This window comes from Tenrec ecaudatus, chromosome 1 (assembly GCF_050624435.1).
Source record: "Tenrec ecaudatus isolate mTenEca1 chromosome 1, mTenEca1.hap1, whole genome shotgun sequence".
Lineage (NCBI taxonomy): Eukaryota > Metazoa > Chordata > Mammalia > Afrosoricida > Tenrecidae > Tenrec > Tenrec ecaudatus.
The window spans coordinates 79,421,370-79,449,305 of NC_134530.1; the positions used below are offsets into that span (position 1 = coordinate 79,421,370).

Here is a 27,936-nt window from a genome sequence, read left to right on the forward strand (position 1 = left end):
ATTACTGTCTACTGAGTAAACATCATCGTGGGGCAGGAGGAAAGAAAAAAGGGGGAAAGAACAAGAAAGTAAAAATTATATATATATAGGTACACATAGAAATGTTTATATGTAAATATATAAGGAAGCAGATGGACTCTGGGCCTCTACTTAAATCTCACCTCAGTACAAGAATGGTTTGTTTTGCTGATGTGGCCCTTTTGTTGACGCCGTGCTGTCACTTGCCTCCAAGTGCTCAAAATAGTGATGGTGTGGTCAAACTGGGGTGTAGAATGGGGCTCGGGGCAAGACCACTGCCTTGATGTGGTGGTGGTGGACTGGGTTGTCTGCTGTTACAGAATGCCCCCATGGCGAGGGTACTAATTTACAAAGAAATGTCTAGAACCTACAGCAATGATTCCCGTTGTGGGGTCCTCTGCAAGTGTCCACAAAAATTATAAAGGAGCTATAGCCAGTGTTTTAAAACCACAAATAAATCTAAGGCCAGGAAGACTCATGAAAAGGATATGGGTCTTTGCTTTTGGCTGGACATCAGCCTAGAAGTAAAAGCACGGGGTTTCCTAAGCGCATTAGCAGCTCAGGTAATGATGGTGTCACAGGAATTCCTGAGACAAGCTTGATAGGCCAGGCAATCTGGGATTTTCTGATTTATCATAAAATAGGTAATAAACTAAAGGTGTACTGAGTTCACTGAGGTGATTGGGAACCTTGAGTCTAGAGCATTTGTTCTGGTGGTTACTGCCTCTTTATAATTGCCTGCTTAAAGTATCATCTAGACCAAGGGCAGGTTTGTACCAGCCAAGACCAGATGCTCAAGAAGACGCCTTCTGTGTGGTAGGAAGATGGGATTCTGTCTCATGGAGACAAGGAACGAAGTAAAACTGGTTTACTTAGGTAAACTTAGGTTTACCCAAAGGGCTCGCCTATTGAAGTTACTTTAGAAGAGGCCTAGAGACTGTTCTGTTACTTCTGTTGGAATTCTTAGGATCACTAATGCTTTTTCAATATGCACATTTTGGGGGAAAGTATTTCCTTTTTCTAAAAAGAAGAAAGTAAATCTCCTTTTGAGAATATAAGTCTGGTTTAATCATGGGATAAAAAGTTAGGATACATATATTTGTGCCTAGTACATACATAGGGAATGACTGAGCTCTTTTATGACAGTATTTTACACGAGGACTCTCTTATCAAACAGGAGGGAAATTGTTTATGCCTAAACTTGATGCATTCGAGTTGTGATGCTGAAGAATATTGACAGTACCGTGGACTGCTAGTGGACAAACTCATCTGTCTTGGAAGAAGCAGCGTAAGAATGATCCTTAGCACAGGGGTTCTCAACCTTCCTCAGGCCACGACCCTTTAATACAGCTCATGTTGTGGTGACCCCCCCCAACCGTAAAATTATTTTCATTGCTAGTTCATCACTGTCATTTTGCTACTGCTGTGAATCAGGCGACCCCTGTGAAAGGGTCGTTTGACTCTCAAAGGGGTCCGAGAAGCATTGCCTTAGAAGCAAGGCTGGTGAGACCTCCTCTCACTTACTTTGGACATGTTGTAGGAGAGACCATCGAAGGAAATGAAGGTGCTCAATGAGGCGGCTGACGTGTGGCTGCAACAGTGGGCGCAGGAGCAACTGTGAAGACGGGAAGACCGAGCAGCATTTCCTTCTGCCGCTCGGTTGCACGTGGGGGTGCTGTGGGCAGCACTGACTCAATGGCACCCAACACCAAACGTGAACCAGCACTTTCGAGAGGAAGGTGGCATCTCGGGGTTCCTCATTCATCAAAAGGAGAAACAAAGCCAAGCGGGATGTGGGAGAACACAGAATGTAACTTTTCATCTGGATGTTTCTTTGGCTGGGCGGTGTTTTGTTTTTTTTAATCGTTTTATTAGGGGTTCATATACAACTCATCACAATTCATACATGCATCAGTTGTGTGAAGCACATCTGTACATTCATTTCCCTCATCATTCTCAAAACATCTGCTCTCCACCCAAGCCCCTGGCATCAGCTCATTTTTCCCCTCCCTCCTCGCTCCTTCCTCCCTCATGAAACCTTGATAATTTACAAATTATTTTGTCATATCTTGCACTGTCTGACGTCTCCTTTCACCCACTTTTCTGTTGTCCGTCCCCCAGGGAGGAGGTCACATGTAGATCCTTGTAATCGGTTCCCCCTCTCCACCCCACCCTCCCTCCCCGCTGGCTGGTGGTGTTTTTAACCTGAGAGGCCAGTGGGCTCTCCGCCTCAGACACTGCAGCATGTCGCCTCACTGGATGCATGACAATTCATCCGCTGCCTGATTAAGGAACACAAGTATGCACCCTGGATGGGAAGCAGACAACAGGGCTTTTGGCCTTTTTAAGATAACGGCAACTTGTTCTGCACGGCAGAACCCACAGCCTTGTCAAAGGCCGTCCTCCCTCCGCTCCTCCCCTCTGGATGTGCTCCCGCACTCCTAGCCTTCTGTCTTCCCCAATTAGGCGAGTTGTTTGAAGCTCAGACCTCTATTTTGTCTTACTGAGGAGCATTTTCTTTAGACGCAGAGAAAGCTGCTGACTGGGCTGTGGGTCAATGTGTCACTTTATTTAGGGTATTAGTGCAATCGCCAGCGATACCCTCGCGATTAAACAGAGGGCTGGTTTGCAGACCAGCTATTGAACATCTTATGCTACAAGGACACTGAAGCAGAGTCAGATTCTAGTGCATGGTGCCACCTGATATTCCTTTTTAAAAATCTATTCTATTGTAGTAAGGGAATATCAATATCCCTTTCCCCACCAGGTGACACCTTCGTATTTAGTTATACATCACAAGACTGATTCGTACAGTCACAATTCAGTCTCCTCTGGGAATATCTTCACACTAGAAGGCTCTCCAAACGAGACAAGCAGTTCTTTGGAAAGATCCATTCAGCAACAAAGCAACGCACAGAAACAGCCTACGGCCTGAGACGAGCACACATAACATAGTTCCGATCCTCTGATCGCGTTTTCTTCATCGTGGCCCCTGACCAGTTCTTCTAGAGTAACCACACACAGAATTAGTGCCCTAATTCTCCCTAGGTCAGTGACAGGTGGGAGTGGAGATATGGAAAATCAGCAACATACTATCTCAGAGTTCAGTACATAGTTATTCAAACACAAATAAATACAGGGATATTACAGCAAACGGTATTTAAAGATTTGGGTAACTTTATTTGAACTTTATAGTGATTTCTTAAGGCTTATGTCCAATGAAACTATTTAAAAAGCTCTATCAGATTTGGAAACTTAGATGTCAATTACACTTAAAAAAAACCCAGCAGCAGCTTAAATCTCTGAATGAGCAAGATTTACTTTTGTAGGTAGAGGCCCTGCTTCGTCATGATCGCCTGTTTTAGACCTAACAACCACCAGAGAAGACGCTGGATATTTGTTTAGCTTTTGTTCGTTCATGAATTCCAAGTCACCGTAGATACTCAGCTTCTGCAAAAGAAAAATCAATGTATGTTAGCAACCTGCATAATCAGGAGCCTCTCTAAGTTTTCAAATAACAATTTAATCCAGGAATAGTTGGTAAACAAATTCTAGAAGCATCATCGAAAATGAAGATTGGTTTCACTCCGACCATCTGTGAGTCCGCTTCCAGGCTGGCTTGAGAGGGTCACCCATAACTCGACTTAAAATACGCACTGCTTTCAAAGCTGGGTGCCAGGACAGAGCTTTAGTGACAGTGCAGGTTCTCAGCTACTACCTGAGAGGTCAGTAGTTCAGACCCACCGGCCATCCTGAAGGAGAGCTGGAGCAGTCGGCCACTCTCAAGATTTACAGACTTGGAAACCCCATGGGCACTTTCTACTCTGCCCCACGAAGTGGCTAAGCGTCTGAATCAACTCAACGGCAGTGGGTTTTTCAATCACGAAAAAGTGCTCAGGTTTAAATGGAGTTAGTAAGTCATGCCCAGAGCACTGATTCTAGATGTTGACGTCCCCCATGTGACCAATCCTTTAAAAACCACTCTCTCCTGCAGAGTGGCCAAATGATACAATTCACTGGGAAATGACATGGGCTATTTAAAAGGTTGTGAGAAGAACTACAAAATAATAAAAATGTAGCTATTGTTTCTCCATGTAGCCTCCACTTGGAATTACCTCGTGTGAAGACGGCCCTTCCATTTCCCTCCTTGCTTCTTGAAGAACGGCAGTTTAGAATCCCCGAGATGCAAATCATGCTCCTTTTCAATGCTCTTTGATTTGGGAGAGCAAAAAGTAGTCTGAAGGAGCCGTCTCAGGGCTCTCAGGTAGATGGGGTATAATTTCCCAAGGAAATTCTCCTAGGACAGCCCTTCCTATCCTCCAAGAATGAGCAGGTGCACTGTTGCGATGAAAAAAATCCTTGGAGGAATGTTCCTGGCCTGTTTCTCGCCAAGGCACTTTCCCATTTTCTTACAACAACTCCGTCAGCCTGCGGTGATTATCCCACGTCCTGGACAAAACCTACTGAGGTTGCTGCTCTCGGGTCAGCCCACTTGGTGCCCACGTCTAGTGACCTTCTGTACAACAGCCTGATCCTGCACCCCCTCACAGTTGCTGCTGCATGTGAGCCCGTTGCCGTGGCCCCTGTCGATCGATCTTGTTCAGGGTCTTCTCCCACTCTATCAAGTGTGATGTCCTTCTCCAGAGATTGGGCCCTCCTGATCATTGAGATTACTTCTTGGAATTCCCCCCCCAAACCAAGCTGCCATAATCTTCTGAGCTGACCCCCCGTCTGTCTTGAATTTCAATGGCCTACCAGATCCCCTGCCTCCCCGCTCCCCACCCCTGCAGTCACATTTTGATTGGACTTTTTTGAGAGAGCTTGTCTGCAGTCATCTACTAATCCCAGAGCTATGTATGTTTAAGCACATGTTGTGTGGGATAAACCCATGTATATATGAACTACAACCCGAGTAGCAATATTGTTTTACTCCTCTGGAGCACTAACACAGAGTCCTGTCACATGGAATACTCTAGCACTGATAGAAAAGGTCTACGTGTAAGACACAAATTGCTCTTATCACTGCAAATTGTTAGCATCATCTCCTCACAAACTCATTGTCCATTGAGTTGATGCCAACTCACGGTGACCCTACAGGACAGAGTAGACCTACTGCTGTGGGTGTTAGAGGCCATGAATCTCTCTCTACAGGAGCGGAGTGGCTGGTGGTTTCGAATTGCTGGCCCTGTGGCTAACAATCCAACCAGTAGCCCACTCCGTGACCAGGGTTCTTCCTAGAGGGTCCCAAAGCACAAGCACAAACTAGATACACTGCAAATGTCCTAAATCCCACTGGAATGTCTAATGCTTTCAGGATAGGTCTATCTCCTAAAGGGACTGAAAAATGGAATTGCTTTATTAATAAAATCATATGACCCTAAGTGTCCTGAATCCACTAAGTTTGAAATCAAGAGCTAATAAGATCAATTGGGCCAACAGTTATTGTTACAAAACAAAACCATTTTTACCCAAAACCCCACTACAGTAGTGCCTGATGGCCCAGTAGGTTTCAAAGGCTCTGGAATACGGAGCACTGTCAAGGGTTTAAGTTCTATCAAAACGATACCTCCTAGGACATGGATGAGCCTCAAAAAGCCTATGCTGGGTGAGAGAAACCTGCCAGCAAAGACTGTGTGGGACTTCATTTATTCAAAATGTCTAAAATAGGAGTGTCTAAATAGACAGAGAGTAAATTCCTGGTTATCTGGGGCTGAGCGGGAAGGTCAGGTGGTGTTGGGAGGACATGGAAATAATTATAAAGGGTATGGGTTTTCTTTTGGGGGTGTGATGAAAATGTTCTAAAATTGATCTTGGTGATGGCTGTACATCTCTGCTAATTTACTACAAATAATTAGACACTCCTTTCATAAGGGCAACCTATGGGCTAGGAGGAAGAGCGCACATGCCATGAAAAGGGAGAGCACAGCATGCCATGAGGCGGGAGGCTCAGTACAGATATGCCCCTGTAGGCTGTGGCTTTGTGCCAGGAGCACTTAGAGTGCCCGAGGTAGCTCGAGAAGTAATGAGGACAGGCAAGACCCTTCCTGTCATCTGATCCCGTTGACACCTCATGATCTCACAGGCTGGCGGGCTTGCTGCTTCTCTGCTAGATGGCCATTTGTTTAACTTCAAGCCTATAGGACAACAGACACGCTAGCTTTTGATAGCCGGGCACCATCAGCTTTCTTCACCACATTTGCTTATGCACCCATTTGTCTTCAGCGATCATGTTGGGAGGGTGACCATCAGAGAATGCTAAGTTGTTAGACCAACGTGTTCTTGCATTGAGCGAGGGTTGAGCAAAGGCCCAAAGTTCGTCCACTTCTTCAATGTATTACTATATATGTACATAGGCCAAGACCTCTGTTTTTATGAATATATTTATGAGTGCACAACTATGTTTATTCCTCTACCCATAGCTTTGCCTCCTAGATCTTTCCTCTGTTTCCTTTTTCCTTCCTCCTGTCCCATCATCACACTCAACCTTCTACTGCCTCTTGGTAATTCCTCTCAGCTAGATTGCTGTTACTCCTATACCACTAGGATCTCTAGGTCGTGTTCCTGATTTTAAACCATGTAGTATTCCCTTGTTCTGTTTTCACACTGCTTTTTTATCCATGTACAGGTTCCTCAAGACCACAATTTAGCATTCTTGGATTGATTCTGAGCCACACAATTGAACGCCTTAGCATAGTTAATAAAACACAAGCACACGTCTTTCTGGTGTTCTCTGCTTTTGGCCAAGATCCAGCTGACATCAGCAATAATATCCCTTATTCTACATCCTCTTCTGAATCTGGCCTGAACTTCTGGAAGGCTCCTTTCAATGCACTGCTGCACCGTTGTTGGATGATCTTCAGCAAAATTTTACCTACAAGTGCTATTCATTAAATTGTTCTATAATTTGAGCATTGTTTGATCGCCTTTGGAATTAGAACAAATATGGATCTTTTCCAGTCAGCTGATCAAGTTGCTGTCTTCCAAATTTTGTGGCACAGATGAGTGAATGCTTCCAGTACTTCATCAGCTTGCTGGAACATTCCAATTGGCATCTATCAATTCCTGGTGCCTTGTTTTCGCCTAATGCTTTCAGGGCAGGTTGAACTTCCTTCAGAACCACTGGCTCCTGCTCATATGCTGCCTCTTGAAATGGCTGAACGTTGACTAGCTCTTTTTGGTACAGTGACTCTGTATTCTTACCATCTTCTTTTAAAGCTTCCTGCATCACTCAACATTTTGCCCATAGACTCTTTCAGTGTTGTAACTCGAGGCTTGAATTTTTTCTTTATTTCAGTTTAAGAAACACTGAACATGTTCATTTTTGCTTTTCTAATTCTAGGTCTTTGTACATTACAGCTCTTCGACTTCATCATTTTGTCCATTTGTCTTAGCTACTCTATGATTGAGAGCAAGTCTCAGATCTCTTCTGACAACTGCTTTGACCTTTTGTTTTCCTTCCTGTATTTGTAATGAACTTGCTTTTTTCATGTATTGATGTCACTCCACAGCTCACTGGGTCATCTTCTGTCATTAGTGTTCAGTACAGCAATCTGTTCTTGAGATGTTCTTGAAATTCAAGTGAGATAGACTCAAGCTCATATTTGGATTCAGGTGGACTTTTAAAAAACGTCTTCAACTTACAAATGAGCAATTGACGGCATGCTCCACAGTCAGCCCCTGGCCTGGTTTGGCTGCTAATATTGAGCTTCTCCATTGTCTCTTCCCACAGTCAGTTTGATTTCTGTGTATTCCATCTGGAGACGTCCAGGTGTACAGCCGCCATTTGTGTTGTTGAAATACAGGTAGTTGCTATGAGCACGTCGTGAGCCTTGCAACATTCTTTCATGCAATCGGTCTCCAGTCATTATCACCAAGACCCTATTTTCCAACTACTGTTCCTGCCTCTGTTTCAGAATTTTGAATTCCAGTTGCCAATAATTATCAATGTGTCTTGATTGCATGTTTGATTGATTTTGACTGATGATGTTAGTTAGTAGAATTCTCCGATGTCTTTCTCCCTAGCTGTAGAAATGGACTCGATGGCGCCTAACAGCACCTACCACTACGGGCACAGGTGCTACAATCCCCATCACAGAACGGACTCTGGAAAGCGAGAAGACGGCTAGAAGGGCCGATTAAGTGATCAACTACAGCTCAGGGAAACAGGGATACAAGCAACATTTCTAGGACAGACTACTACTGATAGTTCTTCAAAATGTATGACATATTTTCATATATTATGTGTAAACCCAGTGTCCAAATATCTTTAGTGGTTGGTGAAAAAATTGGAATAGTAGTTGTCTTGACTGGGTTTCCATGAAGGCAGGCAGCTATAACCCTCTCGCAGAAAGCACTGTACATCGGATCTTGAAATATACTTTTGTGACAATGCGTGCAATGCCATTCCTCTTGACTGGCACAGTGAACCATATGCTTTTCTGATTCAAAACGGCCAAGATCGGCCTTAGGTCAGCTCACAAACACCTAGGGTATCTATCTTTACGTATTCCATCTCACTCGGACGAGTTCCAATTGTCCTAGCTTACTCCATTCGCCTCACCAGGGCTGATCCCACTTTGGGAAGCCGCTCCTCCTCAGTGACATCCCAGTGCCTTCCAACCTGCCGGGCACGTCCCTACCCCCTTCCTGACCACGGTCTGCTGCTAGTCCCTAGGCCTCAGTATGCGCCGTGTTCTCTGGCAGCTGCTTCTTCCACATGGGCTGCCACGGCCTTCTCCACAGTCTGTTCTTTGTCTGGAAGCTCTGCTGAAACCTGTCCCCTTTGGGTGACCCTGCTGGCAGTTGAAATGCCAGTGACAAAGCTTCCAGAATCACAGCAGCACCAAAGCCACCACAGGAAGAGAAACTGCAAAGAGAGGGGTGAGGGCTTGTGATGGGGACCCCCCCTTGGTGGAGTTCTGTTACAGGATTAGGGTGGGATGTCACTCTCGAGCAGGGGCCTCAAACGTTTTAAACAGGGGGCCAGTTCACTGTCCCTCAGACCCGTTGGAGGGCCGGACTATAGTTAAAAAAAACTATGAACAAATTCCTATTCACATTGCACATATCTTATTTTGAAGTAAAAAAACAAACAGGGCAAAAACACCTGGCGGGCCGGTTCAACGTCCTCGGTGGGCCGCATGTGGCCTGCGGGCCAGTTTGAGGCCGCCTGCTCTACATGGTACTTCATTAGAGGCTGACTTAAAGCCACCATTGTTTTATTTTCCCTGGGGGAGTGGTGAGCTGAAAGGAGAAAACGGGGCACTGATAACAATGAAGACAAGAATGTGAAGAAAATGTTCTGAAATGGACTGTGGTGGTGATCACACAACCTTTCAAAATATTCTAACCATTGAACTGTGTGGTCTATGAATTATCACAAATAAAATGCCATTTCCTGGCTGAGAATTGGTAGGGCGAGGACTGCTCTGAATGTCAGACACATTGAGCTTCTGACTTTGGACCCTGCACTTGGCTTGTGTCTGACCGACCTTCGGATTGGGACTTAACCATGCCACAACCATGTGAGCCATCTCTTCAAAGCTTCATGCGTGTCTGTGAGACGCGGCAGAGAATGACTGACCCTCGGGACATGAGGGGATGTACTCAAGGGACAAGTGGAGGGGGGTGGATGGGTAAATGGGGCTCCACAATAGCTTAGACACGGACATTTCGGACGTCTTTAACCTCCAACTCCATGGGACTAGCCTGCTACTGATCCTTCTCAAAGAAGTTCTTACCACATCACCCCAATGAAAACACCATACAGAATGCCTTCGTCATTATTCATGGTGACTCCTACAGTAGAACATATCTTAGGGTCTATTAGGATAAAACTGTTCTCAGCACCAGAATACGCACAGCCGACTACTTACTAGATTCTATTTTAATTCCTACCATTTCTTTTTCAATTACACTTTGGAGGCACAAAGAACTAAAGTTTATTTCAGCTGGTATGGATGTCAACAGATAGATTATCCTATATTTAGCTCCATAAATAGCTTCTACTCCTTGAATGCCAAAATTAAATCATCAAATTATAGCCTTTCACCACAGACAGACACAAACACACAAACTCCTTACCTTAAGAGTCCTGTTTCTCGGGCAGTTACATTCTAATTACTAAGGACGTCACACAGCTTCCCCCCTTTCAGGACCGGTGACCAGAGCACGACAAATCCAAATCAAACACTCAACGTTCTGCTTTAAGGCAGCAAGGAGCATTTGTGCCGATCACGTTAAAGTGGCCTCTCAGGTTTGCTCTCCCTTGTAACGTCTTAGAAACCGATGCCAGTCTCAGCCAAGGAGAGGGACTCGTTACTCAGAGGCCGGCAGGTCACTGCGGCAGTCTGCATCAGGGAGAACAGGGCATTCTCAGGTGTACCCGCCCCCGGGGGACGACAACCGCCGAGTCCTCTCTCATTCTACTAGCAGAGAGGCTCTGTCTGCCTAGTCAAACACATCAGGCATTTTGAATGGAAGCTCTGACTCAGTTCTCAAACGGCCCAATGGTTAGAATCAAGTGTACCTCAGAGGGAACATACTGCTCCACCGCTGTGGCTAGAGTCGCACAACAAATCCAGAGCAGCACCGTCACCGAGAGGATCAGCGTCGTCGCTAAGATCCACCCTGAATTGCTGAACATCAACAATAGGTCACATTAAAATGCCATCATGCAGAAAGACCCCATGATTAAATGCCATTAGATTTATGTCCTTAGTGTGATAGTAAAATTAAAACGTTGTGTATTATCTTTAAATCTACTTAAAACATGTTTGTAGAAGGAAATATTAAAAGAGTAGCTATTGCATTAGTGTTTTACAATCCAAAGCAAACCAAAACTATGACACTGACCTGAAAAACACATAAAAGTAAACCAAACACTACCAGGGATATTGTGTAATTACTAAATGTGCTGAAGTAAATTGTATACTGTTATATAAGTACCACCTATTCAAGACATTACAACGAAACTTATCTTAAGGAAACTCAAATATACCAAAGAGTTAATGTATAAAATAGGTAAATCAGAAAATTATTATTTTTTTACAAAGGAATTTCCAACAGGTCACAGTAAATCAATTCTCTAGAACATTTAACATATTTGCTTCTCTACAATTTCTCCAACACTTCAGTTTACCAGTGTAAACAGCTACGATACAGAAGCACTCTGCAATCACTACAGAGTACCTTCATAGAGCATTCTGCTTTTCTTATGATTAAATTAGTGCGAGGTTGAATACCAGTAATGATAATCAGCAACTTGTTTGTTTTTAAGGTACATATAATTGGCCTATTGTTTGCCAAACTATAAAGATTCAAGAAACAGGAAAAAGCAGTCAGTGAACTGGAATACGTACAGAGAGAGGCATCTTAAAAAGCCATCACTTTCTCCATCTTCAAGAAAGCTCCTGTGCGCTTGTGAACTTCTCATCTGCAGATCTGCCAAATGACAAGGCGCAGATTTATGACAGTCTATCTTTCTAGACATCAACACTCTACAGGCGCCCAGATGGTTTCAAATGTGCGATCCGATACGCCTTAAAATGAACAGAAACCTCCCCCAGCACATCAAAAACCAAATGGATCTACTGTATTATGGATTTCCTTTTATTTTAAAATTATTTCTATTTAATTAAATATGGGCCTTGAATAAGAGAATTTGGCTGTCTAGTTTCATTAGTGCTCTAAAAGGTCTTATGCCTCATACTATCATTATCTACTCACCCAAACAACTAGGCTAATGATACCAGCTGCCAGCCACAAGAGTCAACCATTCAAACCCACCAGTAGCTACAAGGGAGAGAGACGAGGCCGTCTGCTCCTGTACAGATGAGCAGCCTCAGGAGCCCGAGGGCAGTTCTGCTCTGTTCAATAAGGGCTTTCTACGTCCACATCCACTCAGTGGCAGTGAGTTTGTTAAGATGAGTGTCACAGATTTAATAAACTAAGCTGTGCTTTAGTTTAATATTTTATATTCCTCTAAGTTAACTCACCTCTAGAAGACAAAATAGAAAAATGGAACCTCATAAAAATTAAAAACTTTTGTCATCAAAAGACTTTATTAAGGTGCAGGGAGGAAAAAAGAGGAACTGATACCAAGGGCTCAAATAGAAAGTAAATGTTTAGTAAATAATGATGGCAACATATGTACAAATATGCTCAATATAACTGATGTATGGATTGTTTTATAAGAGTTGTAAAAGCCTCCAATAAAATGATCTTTTAATAAAAATAAAACTGGAGCAGCATTTTAAAAAGTTTTTATTAAGAGTATAATAGTCCCCGTTTCCCACCCGCCCTCCCACTATCATGACCCTGATTCTACCTTACAAATCCGGCTAGACCAGAGCATGTACACTGGTACAGAAAAGAGCTCTCAAAACAGGGAATCCAGGACAGATAAACCCCTCAGGACCAATAATGAGAGTCGTGATATCAGGATGGGGAAGGGGGAGGTGGGGGTATAAAGGGGGAATTAATCACAAGGACTGACATATAACCCCCCCACCCAGGGGGACAAACAACAGAAAGGTGGGTGAAGGGAGACAGCAGACAATAAGATATGAAAATAATAATAATTTATAATTTATCAAGGGTTCATGAGGGAGGGAGGGAGGGAAAAAACGAGGAGCTGATACCAAGGACTCAAGTAGAAATAAAATATTATGAAAATGACGGTGGCATCATGTATAAAAGTGCCTGACACAATGGGTGGACGTATGAATTGTGATAAGAGCTGTAAGAGCCCCCAATAAAATGATTTAAAATTGAATAAGGAAAATAAAAAGAATATGTATATATAATAGTCAATCTAAAATGTGGGAGAAAATCCTCAGACAGCCTCATCTTTCTCCCACAGCAGGGCTAAAAGTTTGAACTGACTTTTAAGTTGCCAGCTCTGTGATTGTAACATCACCGTGATGCCCTAGAAGTAGCCACAGGTATGTGAATCCAAATACGTGGGTGCCGGCACATACATTCATTGAAAACAGATACAAATATGGATATCTGACAGACATAATCAAACGTCTTTCAAGACTGGTTTTCTGGGTTTAAAAGCTGAAGGTCATAATAGAGTTGCTGATAAAAATCATAATCTGCACCCTAATGAAATGAGTCGTGTCTAAGGTCATAAAACATAAGGAGCCACCTAATACAGAACTTCCGGGCTCTACTTGCCAGGAGAAAAAGAGCAAGAAGGAACCAAAATTGGCCTGTGTACATATATTTATATAGCAATACACCGAGGAAGTGGACGAACTTTGGGCCTCTGCTAAAGCCCTCCCTCAACGCAAGAACACGTTGTTCTAACAGCCTGGCATTCTCGGATGCTCACCCTCCCAACATGATCATTGAAGACAAATGGGTGCACAAGCAAATGTGGTGAAGGAAGCTGATGGTACCCAGCTATCAAAAGATACAGTGTCTGGGGTCTTAAAAGTTTGAAGTTAAACAAATGACCTTTTAGCAGAGAAGCAACAAGCACACATGGAAGCACAGCAGCCTGTGCAATCATGAGGTGTTGAAGGGATCAGATAACAGGCACCACCAGAAGTCTCAAAATGAGCAGAGACCCAAACCCCATCTGTAGACAAAAGGACATCCCCTCACAGAAGAGTCACAAGGAAGGGGTAAGTCCACCAGGGCGCAGTATTGCACCGATGAAACACACAATATTCCTCTGGTTCTTTGAGGTTTCTTCACCCCCCACTATTATGACCTCAGTCCTGCCTTTCAGTTCTGGCTAGACCAGAGCATGTACACTGGTACAGATAAGAGCTCACAACACACGGAATCCAGGTCAGATAAACCTCTCAGGAACAGAAATGGGAGTCACAATATTAGGAGGGTAGGGGGAAGCTGGGGAGAGGAGGGAAGGAACAGGGAACTGACTGCAATGATCAATGCATAATCTCCCCACCCCCACCACGAGGGAGATGAACAACAGAAAAGTGGGTGAAGGGAAAGTCTCTGTAAGATATTAAAACAATAATTATAATTTATCAAGGGTGGGAGGGGGGAGGAATGGAGAAACAGAGGAGCTGATACCAAGGGCTCAAATAGAGTAAATGTTTAGAAAATGATGATAGCAACATATGTACAAATATGCTTGATATAATTGATATATGCAATGGTATCAGAGCTGTAAGAGTCCCCAATAAAATGGTTTAAAGAAAAAAAGGGGGGATACATGGGATCCTTATGGGAGTAGAGCCATGCAAATAAAATATACACCGTATATAAGCTGAGTTTTTCAGCACAATTTTAATGCAGTTTTTGTGCTAAAATGAGGTGCCTCAGCTGTTATTTGGGTCGGCTTATACTTGAGCATATACGGTATAACCCTCTGATGTTGGTAAGAGAGGCCCCTGTGAAAAAGGGAGTCAGTGGTACAGTAATAACAAGAGCAATAGCCGCATAAAACAGAGACCAGGAGGCTGGTACAGACAGCAGGGGGAGACTTATAGACTCAGGTAGCTTTGAGGGTTCAGAGAGCGAGAAGAAGCTGTCTTGATGAAGGAACAGCTTCCTATTATTTCATAGTTGAAGCTGAACCTGAGATGTTATCCTGTTACTTCTCTAATAAGTGATGTAACTATATAAAAAAGAAGGTAACCAAAGCTCAGAGACATAACAAGTCCAAACGAGCCATGAGTTCATCTTCCCTGAGACCGGAAGAACTAGGTGGTGCCCTACTACCATCACTGCCGGGGTCACAATAGATAGCTCAGATAGAATGGATGGGAATGTGCAGCAGTTCTTTAAACAGACCCACTGGAACGGTAGTGAACAGAGGGCACCTGAGATTCTCTCTACCCTATAAATGAGCCTATCCCAAGATCACCTTTAGAAATATAGCAGAGGGACACAGAAAATGTAGTTATTACCTTACTATATATACAACACAATAAAGATTGATGCCCTACTGAGAAACTACGAGTATGCGATAAAATTATTTAAAAACAAAGATGGCAATATTAAGCAGAGCAGGAGAGCTACAGCATGGAAGTAGAATGAACAGAACACAACGAGAAGGTTGGCGCATTGTGATAAATGTAATTAGGGTCACTCAGTAATTCGTGTGGAATTGTCAAGTGGGACACTAATTTGCAGTGCAAACTCACTAAAAAAATCCACAACGACCATAAAATACATTAAAATTCATTTCTAGCATGGAAACAAAACCAGAATGGGGCTTACCCTTTTGGGGTAGTTTCACTTCTTGATTAGTTTCTTTGGAGCGATCAGAGTATTTGGCTAGTTTATACTCAGAACATCTCTGAAAGCACACTCAATGTGCGAATATTGGTTTGCCGGGTATGTCCTCTAGAGTAGCGGCATTGGCAGACTCTGGGAACAGATTGGAAGTTCCAATTCTCTGGCCTTCCCTAGATGCAGCGAATCAGAAACCTGAGGGGTGAGGCCCTGCAATCTGTGCTGTATGTCACAAGTGTTCCAGGCACTCCTGATGTGGGTGCACAGAACCCTGCTGTGGTGATCACCCCTCACCTCCACTCGCTTGGGACACACGCAGAACCCACTCCCCCGCCAGTGTTCTTATCCCAAGCGCCAGGAAAACGACACTTACAGGACATTTTGCTTAGAGAGGGTTCTTTCTCATTTGTAGGCTCCTGCTCCAACTGTGGTGCGTACTGAATTTCTGGCTTGGACTAGAATGATAATGAAAGCAGGAGGTCATTTGTGCTTCACAAGCTCCTGTCAGCAACGAGCTCTACAGCACAGCATCTCTATCAACACGCAAACTGAGCAAAAGTAACAGAAGTATGGCATAAAAAATAAACCACATTAACTACAATATATTTGAATTGCACTTCCTGAACACCAGACCCAGTGCTTTGCAAGGAACAGACAGACGGCTTTCTGGTATCAAGCATTTAGTCAGTTTAACTTCCTGACAGCATAAAAAAAAAAAAGACAAATTATAACATACTTCATTAAATACCATACCCTGCAAAAATGAGTTCTAATTCTGGTTGATCAGGAATAATTTAGCAGGCTGTCAAAAATTGTGACTAAACACATTATCGCTATTTTTCTCATCTGAAACATTCCATTTTCCCTTAACTATGCGAAATCCGCCTCACTTTGGGGCCTCTCTGCCTCTCAGCCATTGGAGTGGGAGTTTCTTTATTTCATTCACACGCCAGTCAACACAAATCTCAGAGAGCGAGCGAGCGAGGACTGAGAGTCTCACGTCTAATCAAGATGAATGAAGACTCCTGAGAGCCAATTTACGCTTTAAGTACACTCAGCACACAGGACTTTCCATGAATATAAAGAGAGAAAATATCCCTTCTGCATTTTACTTATTAGCTCATTAAGTACAAGGGACCACTGGCTCACGACCGTGCTAAAAATCACATACTAGCTGTAGAGTAAGCCCCTGAACTAATGGTAATAATAAAAAGGATTCCTTTAATTATCACTTGAGAGGAAGGCTGAATGACGGTATCATCTGTTGGCTGGTAAATTTAAGGACTTTACTAAATTAAAAAGAAGACACTGTGACAGGGTGGGAGGTGGTCTTGAAGCTGAAGTGATCTGGGCTTAAGCCCAATTCTGTCACTTACTAGAAGTGAAGGCTTAAAAAAAGTTAAGACTCTCAGTTTCTCATCAGTAAAATAGGGTTAAGGCCACTTCAGAGAGTTTTTCTTAAAGATCTGAGACAATATGAGCAAAACGTCTAGCAGTTTAAAGCCTTCGGTAAAGAAGTTATTACAATGACATCACATGAGACAGGAGAGCTACCTCTCTAAGAAGCTCATGTTTCCTCAGAAAGTGCAACTAACAAGAGTTATAAGGAAAAACATTAGGAAGTAAAAATTACTGTAACATTTTTCTCTGATAGCCATGTCATCATATATACACTGCTGTTTATGTTGAAAATATATCAATTACTCTTCTCTATCTAGCTATAGACCGCATTTTTTACCAATGTAACCACTATCCAGAAGACTCAGAGTCCTGGCTCGACAAACACGAGCAAGGCCTTCCAGAGGGCAGAGGGAGGGCAAGTCCTGCTGCATCCTGATGCTCCGTGCTTTCAAGTAGGCTACAGAAGTGAACTATTACTTGATGATAAATACTTGTCCCTTCTGGCTGAGTACTGGGCTGCGTGCCAGGCGGCTCATTTCAGACATACACATTTACACTTATTGGCATGGGCATCACCTGGAATATAACAATTTTCCCATCATCAGCCTGAAGGTAGAAAGTCCAGGAAGAGGTTATGAAGCTCCGGGCAGATCCCATCACGTCACTCCAGAATGACCTCACCAGAGTAAGAGGGAAGAGTAGGTGCATTTTGGGCATCAGAGACATGAGCTTAAAAAAACAAAAAGATGGATGAAATCATGAGAAATCATTTCTTTCTACATGTATATTCAAGAGAATACCATAGTTAAGATTCATCAAATTTGCCTCAGTCCAGGGAATAAACAAACGAATGCTTGTTCTCTGTCCCTACGAAAGGCTCCTTCATCGGCAGTCAGGGCCATAATTAATACCATCTTTTCTCCATCTATTTCTGCTTCTTTTATAAGACAGAAACTTGAGATGGTTGATAGCTAGGCACAGAAAAGTTACTTTCATTGTATTTTATAATCCAATGGAAATTATCCAGGGGCTGCTTTGCAGTTCTAGATCACCTGTCCTGTTGCTCCCTCCTGCTCCTTCAGACCAGGACTCCTGAGATTCGCACTGATCAGTGAGCCTCCCGTGAGGGACCTGGGTCCCTGTGGAACACTATTTAGGAGTCTTGGTGCTGTGGCGGTTCCATTGACCACCGCTCTGCCCGAGAAAGATGGTGTGCTGTTCTATGAGTCACTCTGAGTCGGCATCCACTATGAGTCACTCCGAGTCGGCAGGGTCACTATGAGTCGGCATCCACTCCGTGGTAGTGAGGTTTCTGTTGGTTTTTCTTGAGTTTGGGTTATGCTATTGGCTCTCTTCACACCAAACTGGATTATCAGACAGTATTTCCTATCCCAGAGTTAATGAAATTTAAAAACTTTTCACAGTATGTCTGGGTATGGTTAGTGTAGAGAGAGTATGTATGGTAGGGAATTATAAGAAATATCGGAAGGAGAACAAATCAAGGGTTATGTGTGTAAGTAGTTTGAACTTGTCTGGATGGGGAGCTACTGAAGGACAAACATAACAGAATGACTTAATATTTCAACTTTCAAATTGATAGGAACAAAGCAAGAGATGGATTCAAGAAGTCCGCACTCCCTGCCATCTCATCAATGCCGCATGGGTGACCTACAGGACCGGGTGGAACTGCCCCCGTGGGTGTCTGAGCCGGTGCCTCATTATTGGAGCAGAAAGCCCCATCCTTTCCCTGAAGGGCTGGTTGGTGGTTTCAAAATGCCGACCTTGTGGTTAAGAGCCCACCTGTGTAATCACCACATTACCAGGAGTCCCTTAAAGGTTGATCCGAGAAAGTTAACCTGGGAAACTACCTGGTTAGTTAATAAGACAGTAACAAAGATGAAACTGGTGATGGTTGAAGGCAATGAAGAGTTGAGGTTTAGAAAAAGGATTCTGGGCCACCAATTTCTCTTGAGCTCGAGTTTTCATATACAAAACGGGAATTATAGCTTCACTGGACTTTGAGAAGAAACAAACTAAGCTGATGGGAGGTGAACGTACTTTTGAACATTAAAACATCAAACAAAAGTAACAGCTGCCTCTTCTACTTGCAAATATATACTTCTGTTTCACTGGAAATAAGATATACTAAATAGAAAAGCAAAATAGGATCAAGTGGGAGACAGACATTTGAAGCACTGCAAGTCAGTGCTCCTTAAGCAGCAATTCAGCTCATACTTGTTCTTGTCTCAGTTCAGCAGATGGCAGTTGACTCTGGCAACCAAGATGGCAAGCGTACTGCTCATCAGACTGGGAATATGCTTCTGTACACGCTGCAAGAGAAAAAGTCGAGTTATATAAAATACAAAACAGAAAGGAGAGTGGAGAATAGAAAATAAAGGGATTTGGCATTTTATAAAGAATTTCTTATACTTAAAAAGCATTTCATCAATATGAATTTCCAAATTTGCTAAGAGTAGAAAATATACGATTTTATAAAAATCCTTACCTCGGCTCAAGTATAAATAAAATGTTTTGAAAATGATAACGGCAACATATGTAAATATGTGCTTGATACAGTTATAAAAGCTTTAAGAGCCTCCAATTAAACAATTAAAAAAACTAAAACCAAAACCCCCTATCGTTTCCCTCCCACAAGTCAAACGTTTCCAGTACACATCATCTTGAAAACACTCAGACCCTGGCCAGAAGATGGCGTTCATATGAGAGGATCCACAGCAGACAAAGCACTAGACTGGAACATAAAAATCCTGCTGCAAGCATGTCCTAAATCACTGATGACCTGGGCAGAACTGTTCGTATCTGCTGACTTATGTTTCAAATGGATATATTACCATCTACTTCATTGGGTTCTTTGGACGAAATAACACAATGTTGTGATTTAGGCACACACAATATTACTGTCAGAACTGAATCACTGAGTTGGGAATCAAGGGTGTTCTCACGGTAGGGGGAAAGAGAGTCATCAGTCTGTCACACTAAGTTCTGAGAAAACCGAATTCAGAAAATAGCCTACAGTAAGTGGTTTTAAAGTTGAAATAGGTCTCTACCAAATACATTTTCTTCATTTAGTTCACTAGGGCGATTTCCTTCTAGTGATCTAATGCTGCATCATGGGAATTTTGTACTTTTTCCTAACCCAATCATGGCGTTGTAATAGACGTCCTCAAAGTGCCAGGCAATCAATGCAGCAGCATCACGCACTGATACAGCTGTGCAGTTAGGACACAGAATGAGGAAGAACAAGGTTATAATCTCACAGAGGACTGGGCATGCGTCAAGGCATTCTGACAGGGAAAGAGGGAACTCATGCGCCACTGAACATACGAAATGGAGAAAAGCCCAGGATTGTTCCTTGAAAACGCTAAATATCAGCTTTGTTCTCATCCCAGGTTTCTTCCACTGGATAAATCTCTTTCAGCAAAATGTAAGAACAATGGTTTCACAGATGACAAAGGCTCTGGTTACTCCTTTGATTAACAGGGCTTACAAAGGATACACTGAAATACTGAATCCAAGGCCTGATTCAGTCAGAAACTTGGAGCTAAGTCGACTAAACTATGGTTAGGAAAATTATACCATCCATGAAAAGGTCGTGGTGAATTATGAGTGGGGTAATTACTACTACATTTGTTTAAAACAGAGTCTTGGTTAAACAGAGGTGTCTTACACATAGTACAAAACAAACACTGTGTGGAGTAAAGAGATGAAACTTAAAGCCCATGAAATTTCTAGCAGCAGCTACTAAAACTTCATAATAATTACAATGTGCTGGATGACTTGTTTAAACAATTATGGTGTTGGGGGTGTTTTCTTTTCTGAGGTAATTAGATGAAAATCAAAGCACAACCCAAGGAAAACACAATTTATTGCTAGTGTCTTTCAGCAGCATCTTACCAGATTCACATTCCAATTTGGTCCGGTTTAAATCAAGGCCGTCATCCACGAACTGACAAATTGAAAACAGCCTGCAGCCTCGCTGACACGCGTACAGCTCCTCTTCCTGGAGAATGCAACAGGGAGGATTACCCAAACAGTGATTTTTCCATCAGGGGGAAAGACGTCAAGAAGAAAACAGATTTAGTAGAGTTTATTATAAACATGTGTAACAATTTTGATAATTAAAAGGGAACAATGATTTAAGACCCTCTCTATCTAAAGAACTTTTTAGTTCCTTATTGGACAAGTGACCACAAAAACAAACAAAAAAGGAAGAAGCCACTTGCCCCTCAAATTCTGTGAGCGTGTTTGAGGAGGGGCGGAAACGGAAACTAGCAGTAACAGTGACATAACAAGCACGGAACGAGGTAGAAAGGAGCGTGCAAGTGCTCCAGGAGCAAAGGGCACAGCCTTATGCTGCATCAAATAGCACCATTCTACACGGCGTCTGCGGTCACACCACCCGGCACATTACATTTCCTGTGTGTGACGTGCTCGATCATGTGCGTGTTTATGTGGGCATGTTGTTTGCTAAAAAATATGGCAAAGTATCAGCTTTATCAGGAAAAGCATCCTGACTAGCCCCATAAGGCAAATGGCACACAGCCTGAGGTGAAGTGGATGTCATCGATGCGTTCTAAGTGGGCTGCCCGTAACAAGCGTGGTGCCCTGGAAAGGCCTCTGCAATCACCCAGCCCTGGGTCAGAACCCTGTGAGTGCGTGGTTCTGCACGAGTTATTATATTGCCGGTTCGAAATACGAAAGGAGAGGGCCCTTATCCTGAAGTTCCTCAGAAATCCTGAAAGAGTTTTTCCTAGCACAGTGCCGTTGAGCTATTCTCAGTAAAGGGCAGTAGCGCGCTAAATCCTAACAACAGATTAAAACACCAGCGAACTGCTACGCATAGCCTGGTGCAGGGGCGTCGGCTTCAGGGCGGGTGCGCACAGGGCTTCATGTTAATGGAAACAGCTAACTGCCTAATAAGATTACAGGCCTAAGAACAGGGTTCTCCAGAGTTTCCTCTTGGATGCAGTCCACATCATATTTAAAACAAACTACTGTGTGTGCTGGGGGTGGGGGCCTCAACTTACTGTGTGGTCCACTGTGCACAACCTGGCAGGGAGCTAATACGGAAGGAAACAGCATGTGCAAATGCCCGTCAACAACCAGCGGGATGAGAAGGCGCGCTTCTTCCCGAGCCGAGCATGAGCACTTACGCAGCAGCCCCGCTCAGTGAAGAAGAGGTGGCTTCACTCTAATATGAAGTAAGCTTAATTTCTAGAGCAAAGCACGGTCTTGGTCCTCGGGGCCAGCTGCATTTATTGTGAAGATAAGCGCAGACCCGAGTTGCTTGGGCGGGTGCCGTGAACCAGTGAAAAAGCGCTGCTATTGCCTCCGGCCGACCACAGAGGAAGGTAGCAAGGATCTGTACTGCGGCCTGGGTGGTGTGCGGGTCAGGAGTTGGGTGACAAGTGAGCCGTGTGACTCCACCACTCCACTCCTTGGAAGAAGCTGAGGCATGGTACCAGTCCCAGGTAGACCTCAATTAGTAGCTACTAAGAATCGTAGCTTTATTCCAAGAGGTTCGTGTTGTAGATAACAGCATTCTTCCAAGGGAATAGTTCCTGTTCTGTGTATCTTAGTAGTTGTTGAGTTTATATGAAATGTGTTTCTTCAGACTTTTCCTTTTGGAGCTTAAGGAAATGGCGCTTTTCAATGAACTGAGTCCCAAACCAAACCAGCTGCCCTGCCTGTGGGCTAACCGAGTTCCTTCGATGTGGCCTATTGCCCTGGCTCTTTGGGAGATTTCCACACCGAATCCTAGAGTTGTTACCTTTGCCCCAGTTCTTTGGAGACACAACTGGGGGGACTTTCCCCCACCACGCTACCTTCTTCTACCAGAGAGAGCTGTTACATTTGCCCAGGAAGTGCAGTGTCTGCCGGCAGATACGTTACTTGTGTGCAAGACAGGGTTGGCTGACATCTCACAGGGGATGGAAGACTGACTGGGAGACCTCTGGTCGGCTGAGAGAAGCCCTGCCTGGGAGCGGACACCGAGAGGGATGTATAACAGGCAGACACAGCAGAGGTTTCCCTGGCCTCCGCCACCCGAAGCTGGAGGGGAGGGAAAGGACACAGAGTCCCTCCAGGCCTGGTCAAAGCTCTAGCTGAAGCAGGTGCTGGCTAAGAGCAGAGCCACGTGAGAGCAAAGTAGTCACCCAGCAAAGCGGTCACACTGGTGGTGAGCTGGGCCCAGCAGCAGAGAGGCGGACGGCAGTGAGCCAGACTGCAGAGAGGACAGCCATGGAGAAGCCCCGAGTGATCGTCGCTGGGGACACAGTGGTGATGGCCAAGCGCCTTCGAGCTCTCAGAGCTGTCCTGCTCAGAAGCCGCCCTGCACTGAAGGGGTGAGGGACGTATTCTTCAACCTGGGACCTGCCAGACGTTACCTGTGCACTTCTGGATGCGGGTCCCAGGTTGTTCCTTCTCCTGAGCTGTGGCCTGTTACTTCTCAGTGAGCCACGTACTGTGTATGTTCAGGGGATTCCACGGGGCCCTTGGATCAGATGATCAAAATCTGAGAGTGCCATGGGGGAGTGGCTGGAGGTGGGGAGGAGGGGGTGTGAGTATTTGACCTATGCCTCAGAGGAGCTAGTTTGTGCAGATCCTCATTCTTCCTTTGTGAATTTAGACACTTCCCTGCGCTCTATTATACTGTCGCGTCAACCCGGATGCATGGCAATCACGTGTGCCCGTGAACTGGGTTCCACGGGGTTTTCAATGGAAGTAGATCACAGGCTTTCTTCTAAGGTGCCTCTGGGTAGACTCCAACCCACAACTTGTTAACCATTTGCATTACCCAGAAATGCCAACAAAGTGCACACCAGCTACTTAGGTGGTTCTTCAATAATACCGTGATTCTATTTATAGCTTCTAGACGCACAATCTCTTACCCTGAGCAAGGTCAAGCTTACTCTTTTCTCAGGACAAACCGGTTTTACAACAGGAGGTAGCTGACTGCAAAGCCAGCAGCTGGAAACCACCAGGCTACAGGGCAGTTCTACCTGTCCCAAAGGGCAGCTACGAGTGAGAAATGACTCAAAGGCAGCGAGTTTGGTGGTTTAGGTTTGACAGTAGCCAACAGAATAGCTACCTGCATTCTCCCGAAGGTCCAGCGGTGTGGGGCTCACTGCTGCAGACTCAGGAGAGGAAATCCTGAGCAGCCAAGTGACCAGGAGGACAGGTAGCTACTGCAGTGGGACCAGGAATGGAACCAGCCTGATATGGTCTCACAGCCACACGCTGTAAAACATCACTCACTAGTCTGGCTCTGTTTTGTCTCTTGCATTCGGACACAAACAAACTATACAATTACACGTTTGAGGGCAGAGGATAAACTATAATAATGATATTAATAATAATATTTTTAAAACCTAGTTAACAAACAGGTAAAAACAGTCTATTTTCTTGCAGCAAATCATTGTGGAAGAGAGCTGTTAAAACGAGCTTTATAGTTGTCAGTCACAAATATCAAATCAAGAGAGCACAAGTGAGCTGGTAAATGCATCCAATTTTTCTTTTTTTTGTCAGTGCTCCTTTATTCCAGCCCTGAGGTTAGAAAACATTCCCACATGACTCCAATTTCTTATAATACAGTGCTTTTTCCTAAACCATAAAGCAAAATAACACGAAGGAGGGTCAATATAAACCAGTGAAATAAATGAAGATACTGCCAAGGCAGCTTTATGGACAGGATAGCGCAGCCAGATTCAGGGTTCAATCCCTATACAACTTCCTGGTTATGCGACCTTGGACAAATCACAACTGTCCAGCGCCTCAGTTTCTTCACCTGTAAGCCCTATTTTGCAGGGCTATTAAGGGCATCCAGGAAATGAGTGTGCCTGAAGGCAGTGGGTGGAGACTCCTAGCAGATGGTTGTGTTTTGCTGTTAGCTGCAGTAGAGCCATCTCTGACTCCAGGCTACACGGGACTCCCAGATTTCCACGATGGGCTGTAGGCCAGACCCAACGTGAGCCCAGCTCCCACTGGCTGATTTTCAAAAGCATACTGTCAGGCCATTCTTCTTAGTCCATTTTAAGTCAGCATCAAACCAAAAACCAAGTTCAATGCCATCAAGTCGATGCTGACTCATCACAACTCTGTAGGTCAGGGTAGAACTGCCCCCTTTGACTTTCTAAGACAGTTAACTGTCTACAAGAATAGAAAGCCCTGTTGTCCATGGAGTAGCTGATGGTTTTGAACTGCCCACCTTGGGGACTGAAGCCCAATGTATAACCACGATGCCACCGGGGATCCTTTTAAATCAAAAGGTCTGCTAAAACTTGTTCAGTATCAGATCCACAGGATATCCACCACTGGCAGTGGGTGAAGACTGAGCATGAGATGGATTGGCCGGGAAACTGAGATGGAAATTTTACCAGTAAAACTATTAGGAACTATATGGATAGTAGAAGTCACTATATCTACAAGCCCAGGAAATACTGACGGCCAGGTGGTTTAGAGTTCCTGGTGAGAATGGCTTTAATGAATAAATAAAAAATGACTTACTGATATCACATTCATTGTTAAAAAGTGGTGGTTATTATAAAGACCGTAACAGTAACAGCAATGTATATTCTTTTCCAGCTGTTTAATCCTATTCCTAGCACTCTGGTTTATACCACTAATCTGCTGGGCAAAACAAAACAAAAAAAAGGAAGCAAAACAGAACAGCAAAGTCTAAACACTAACATGATATGAAATCTATCTCAGCTCAAGTCCAGATCAAATCAATGATTAATGAGTCCCCTCAGACAAGCCTCATAATGGTGAGAGGTCTGTCAGGCAAGGGGAAAGACTGCACTCCGGGCAGTAGGCATGGATTGTCTGGCAGTCAGAATTTCTCATCTCGCTTGCTTGCTTGCTATCACTCTCTGGTCCTCCCTCCCCCACTCCCTTTCCTGAAAATTAGCAACCCTGGTGTAATACAACATCCACCAGTGAACAGACACACTGAGAACCTTCCATGTGAGGAACCTAACCGGGCCCACAAGTGAAGCGCCCTCCACAAGGAACAGACCTGAACCCTAGGCATCTCTGCATTATCTGGGAGGCCAATGAAAACTGAGTCCATCACACACACACACACACACACACACACACACGTTCACACCAGTCTGCAAGGGCTCCCACTACCCAACATCCCAGGCCAATGAAAACTGAGTCCATCACACACACACACACACACACACACACGTTCACACCAGTCTGCAAGGGCTCCCACTACCCAACATCCCAGGCTTCTCGTGCGCCCTTTGAAGTGTAAGAGGGCAAAGAGGGCTAGCCAAGATGGTCAGCAGACAGGAGATGAAGGAAAACAAGAGACAAAGACCAGCAAGCTCAGCAAAGGCTCTCGAAGAGAAAGGGGGCGGTGCGGGATACCCTAATTATAAGTGGAGAAGGGTGGGGGAAACACCAGGCCATTCAGAACGCTGAGTAAACAGTTCTTTAAAATACTGGAAAGCTGGAGACTGGGGGCGGAATGAACAGGTCCGTTGCAGCTACAGGGCCGGCAGGGTCACCCCCGTCCACAGGCTTTGCCCCCAGCGCCCCACCCCCACCCCCACCCCCACCCCGGGGCAAACTCCTAGTCTTCCGCACTGCTGGTCAACTGCTTGAGGGCAGGCACCTCCCTGCGGCCGGGGTGCAAAGGCACCCCCACCCCGTCCGTGGGGCCGAGCCTTGCACACTCAGCGCTCCGGCGATTCCCCGGGCGGATAGCGCAGCACTTGGCGTTCTAACGTGAGCTCGTCTCCCGGACGCCCGGCGCGGACTGGATGCTCCGGGCCGACAGCTGCGCTCCGAAACCCTGGACTCGGACCTCGCCTCCCGGGAACTCGCCAGTCTGCACGGCCCCGCCCCCACCTGGCCTGGAAGAGAAGCTACGGGAAGGTGGGCTCCTCACCAGAAGATTCTTAGCCCCCCTGGAGAGCTCGGCCTCCCCAGCCAAGGGAAGGGGACGTACCTCCCTCATTTTTGGCCCTCCACCCTCCACCCGCATCTGTAATTACAGGGTAGGTGCAGCACACACTTCCGGTAATGACAGCTGGAGCGGGATGATGGAGGAAAACAAGAGCTACATAGGAGGTGACGGCGGCTGCAGGGCAGATCCAGCAGCCAAGAGCCCAGTGCAGACAGAGGTGGGAGGGAGGGAGGAGTCCCCCGGGGGGCCAGGGGAGGGTGGTTGCCCGGTTCGATCGGGCCCTACCTTGGGGTAGGTGTGCAAGGGGTAGGTCAGTTGACAGGCCCGATGGCAAGATGCCGTATCCCCCAAGACCGAGTCAAACGCTTCAGCCGAAGCAGTCCCCGAGCCTCCGGCCAGGGACAAGGTCAGCAGCAGCAGCGGCGGGAGCCCCAGTTGGGCCCTGGCCCAGAGGCGCCCACTCCACGCCGCCATTTTGTTCCCCTCTGTCACAGCAGCTCAGCTTGTTGCTGTTTGCTTTCCAGGGCTTCCTCCTCCTTCCGGGGCCAGCCCTCTTCTCCGCCCCGCCAGCCGCCGCTTCCGCCCCCGCGGTGGACTCGGCTCCACCCAGCGCGCCTCGGGCCCCGCCCCTGAGACTACGAGCTCCGCCCAGGCCGGCTTAAGGCGCAGGAGCGCAGCGTGGCGAATCACAGGGCGAAACGGCGTGCTCTGGCCACGCCCCCCCGCGGAAGGGGCTGGGGCGCGTAGTTTTTCGCGGCCGGGACTCGCACGGCGCCGCCGGGAAAGTTGGTTTCGGAGAACTACAGTCATCCGGGACACGCCCCCAGCCCTCCATTCGCAGTGCATTCTGGGGACTGTAGTCCACCGCGACCCTGAGGCGCTCTCGCGGTCGGTAAGCACCTTCACAACTTCTTCCGCTCGGAGGAGTCGTCTGTTTGCTGTCCGTGCCGGCGATCGGGATTCGGGGCTCAGAGGGTGCACGGTGTGGGCACTTCTGCCGCTCCCACTGCTGTTTTTTCCCGGTGGGTCCCTCGTCAGACCGTGTTAGGTACCCCGCCTGGAATCCTGAGGTGGTTGTTGGGGGGGGCCATCAGCACCCCCGGTGTCGTGAGCGCCCTCTGATCACTGAGTTCCGGGAGAGAGCTGTTACCGAGAGGGGCTTTCCGAGACCTCGGGGTGGTTGTTGGATCGGGATATTGGGGTAGTTATTAAGAGAGCTTCATTGAGCCCGGCGGAACCCTAATCCCGCTACAGCCCGATCCAAGTGGGAATACAAGGTGTTAGATGTCATTACATTGATTCAGTGCTGGGTTACTATAGGCCTAGTAATCTTCCCAACATGCACTTTTGGCAGCTGG

General features: G+C 45.5%; 2 protein-coding genes across 3 annotated transcripts in view; one reads left to right on the forward strand and one right to left on the reverse strand.

The window, feature by feature from the left end:
• Positions 1–3,173: 3,173 nt before the first annotated feature.
• TMEM59 (transmembrane protein 59) lies at positions 3,174–27,136 on the reverse strand. Its single transcript, XM_075556516.1, has 8 exons — positions 26,864–27,136; positions 20,554–20,659; positions 18,874–18,968; positions 17,215–17,367; positions 15,611–15,692; positions 11,379–11,460; positions 10,547–10,655; positions 3,174–3,468 (listed from the first exon to the last, which is right to left on the reverse strand). Exons 1-8 carry the CDS (start codon positions 27,050–27,052, stop codon positions 3,313–3,315), a joined length of 972 nt encoding a protein of 323 aa, XP_075412631.1. The 5' UTR covers positions 27,053–27,136; the 3' UTR covers positions 3,174–3,312.
• TCEANC2 (transcription elongation factor A N-terminal and central domain containing 2) overlaps positions 26,866–27,936 on the forward strand; it is a 47,279-nt gene continuing 46,208 nt past the window's right edge. The window contains exon 1 of one of the 2 annotated variants that reach the window (XM_075556539.1): positions 26,866–27,470. The gene's annotated coding sequence lies outside the window, so the exon portion shown is untranslated. Of the gene's footprint in view, positions 27,601–27,936 lie in introns of both variants that reach the window. The other variant, XM_075556530.1, reaches the window with a different exon arrangement.

Bases quoted from the DNA above. Each gene is read 5' to 3' on its own strand.
- TMEM59 (XM_075556516.1), bottom strand. From the start codon at position 27,052: ATGGCGGCGTGGAGTGGGCGCCTCTGGGCCAGGGCCCAACTGGGGCTC. The intron at 20,660-26,863 runs GTAGGGCCCGAT...TGCATTCTCCAG, and splicing joins CCTTGCACACCTACCCCAAG to GAAGAGGAGCTGTACGCGTG. The intron at 15,693-17,214 runs GTGATGCCCATG...TTATCATTCTAG, and splicing joins GGAAAATTGTTATATTCCAG to TCCAAGCCAGAAATTCAGTA.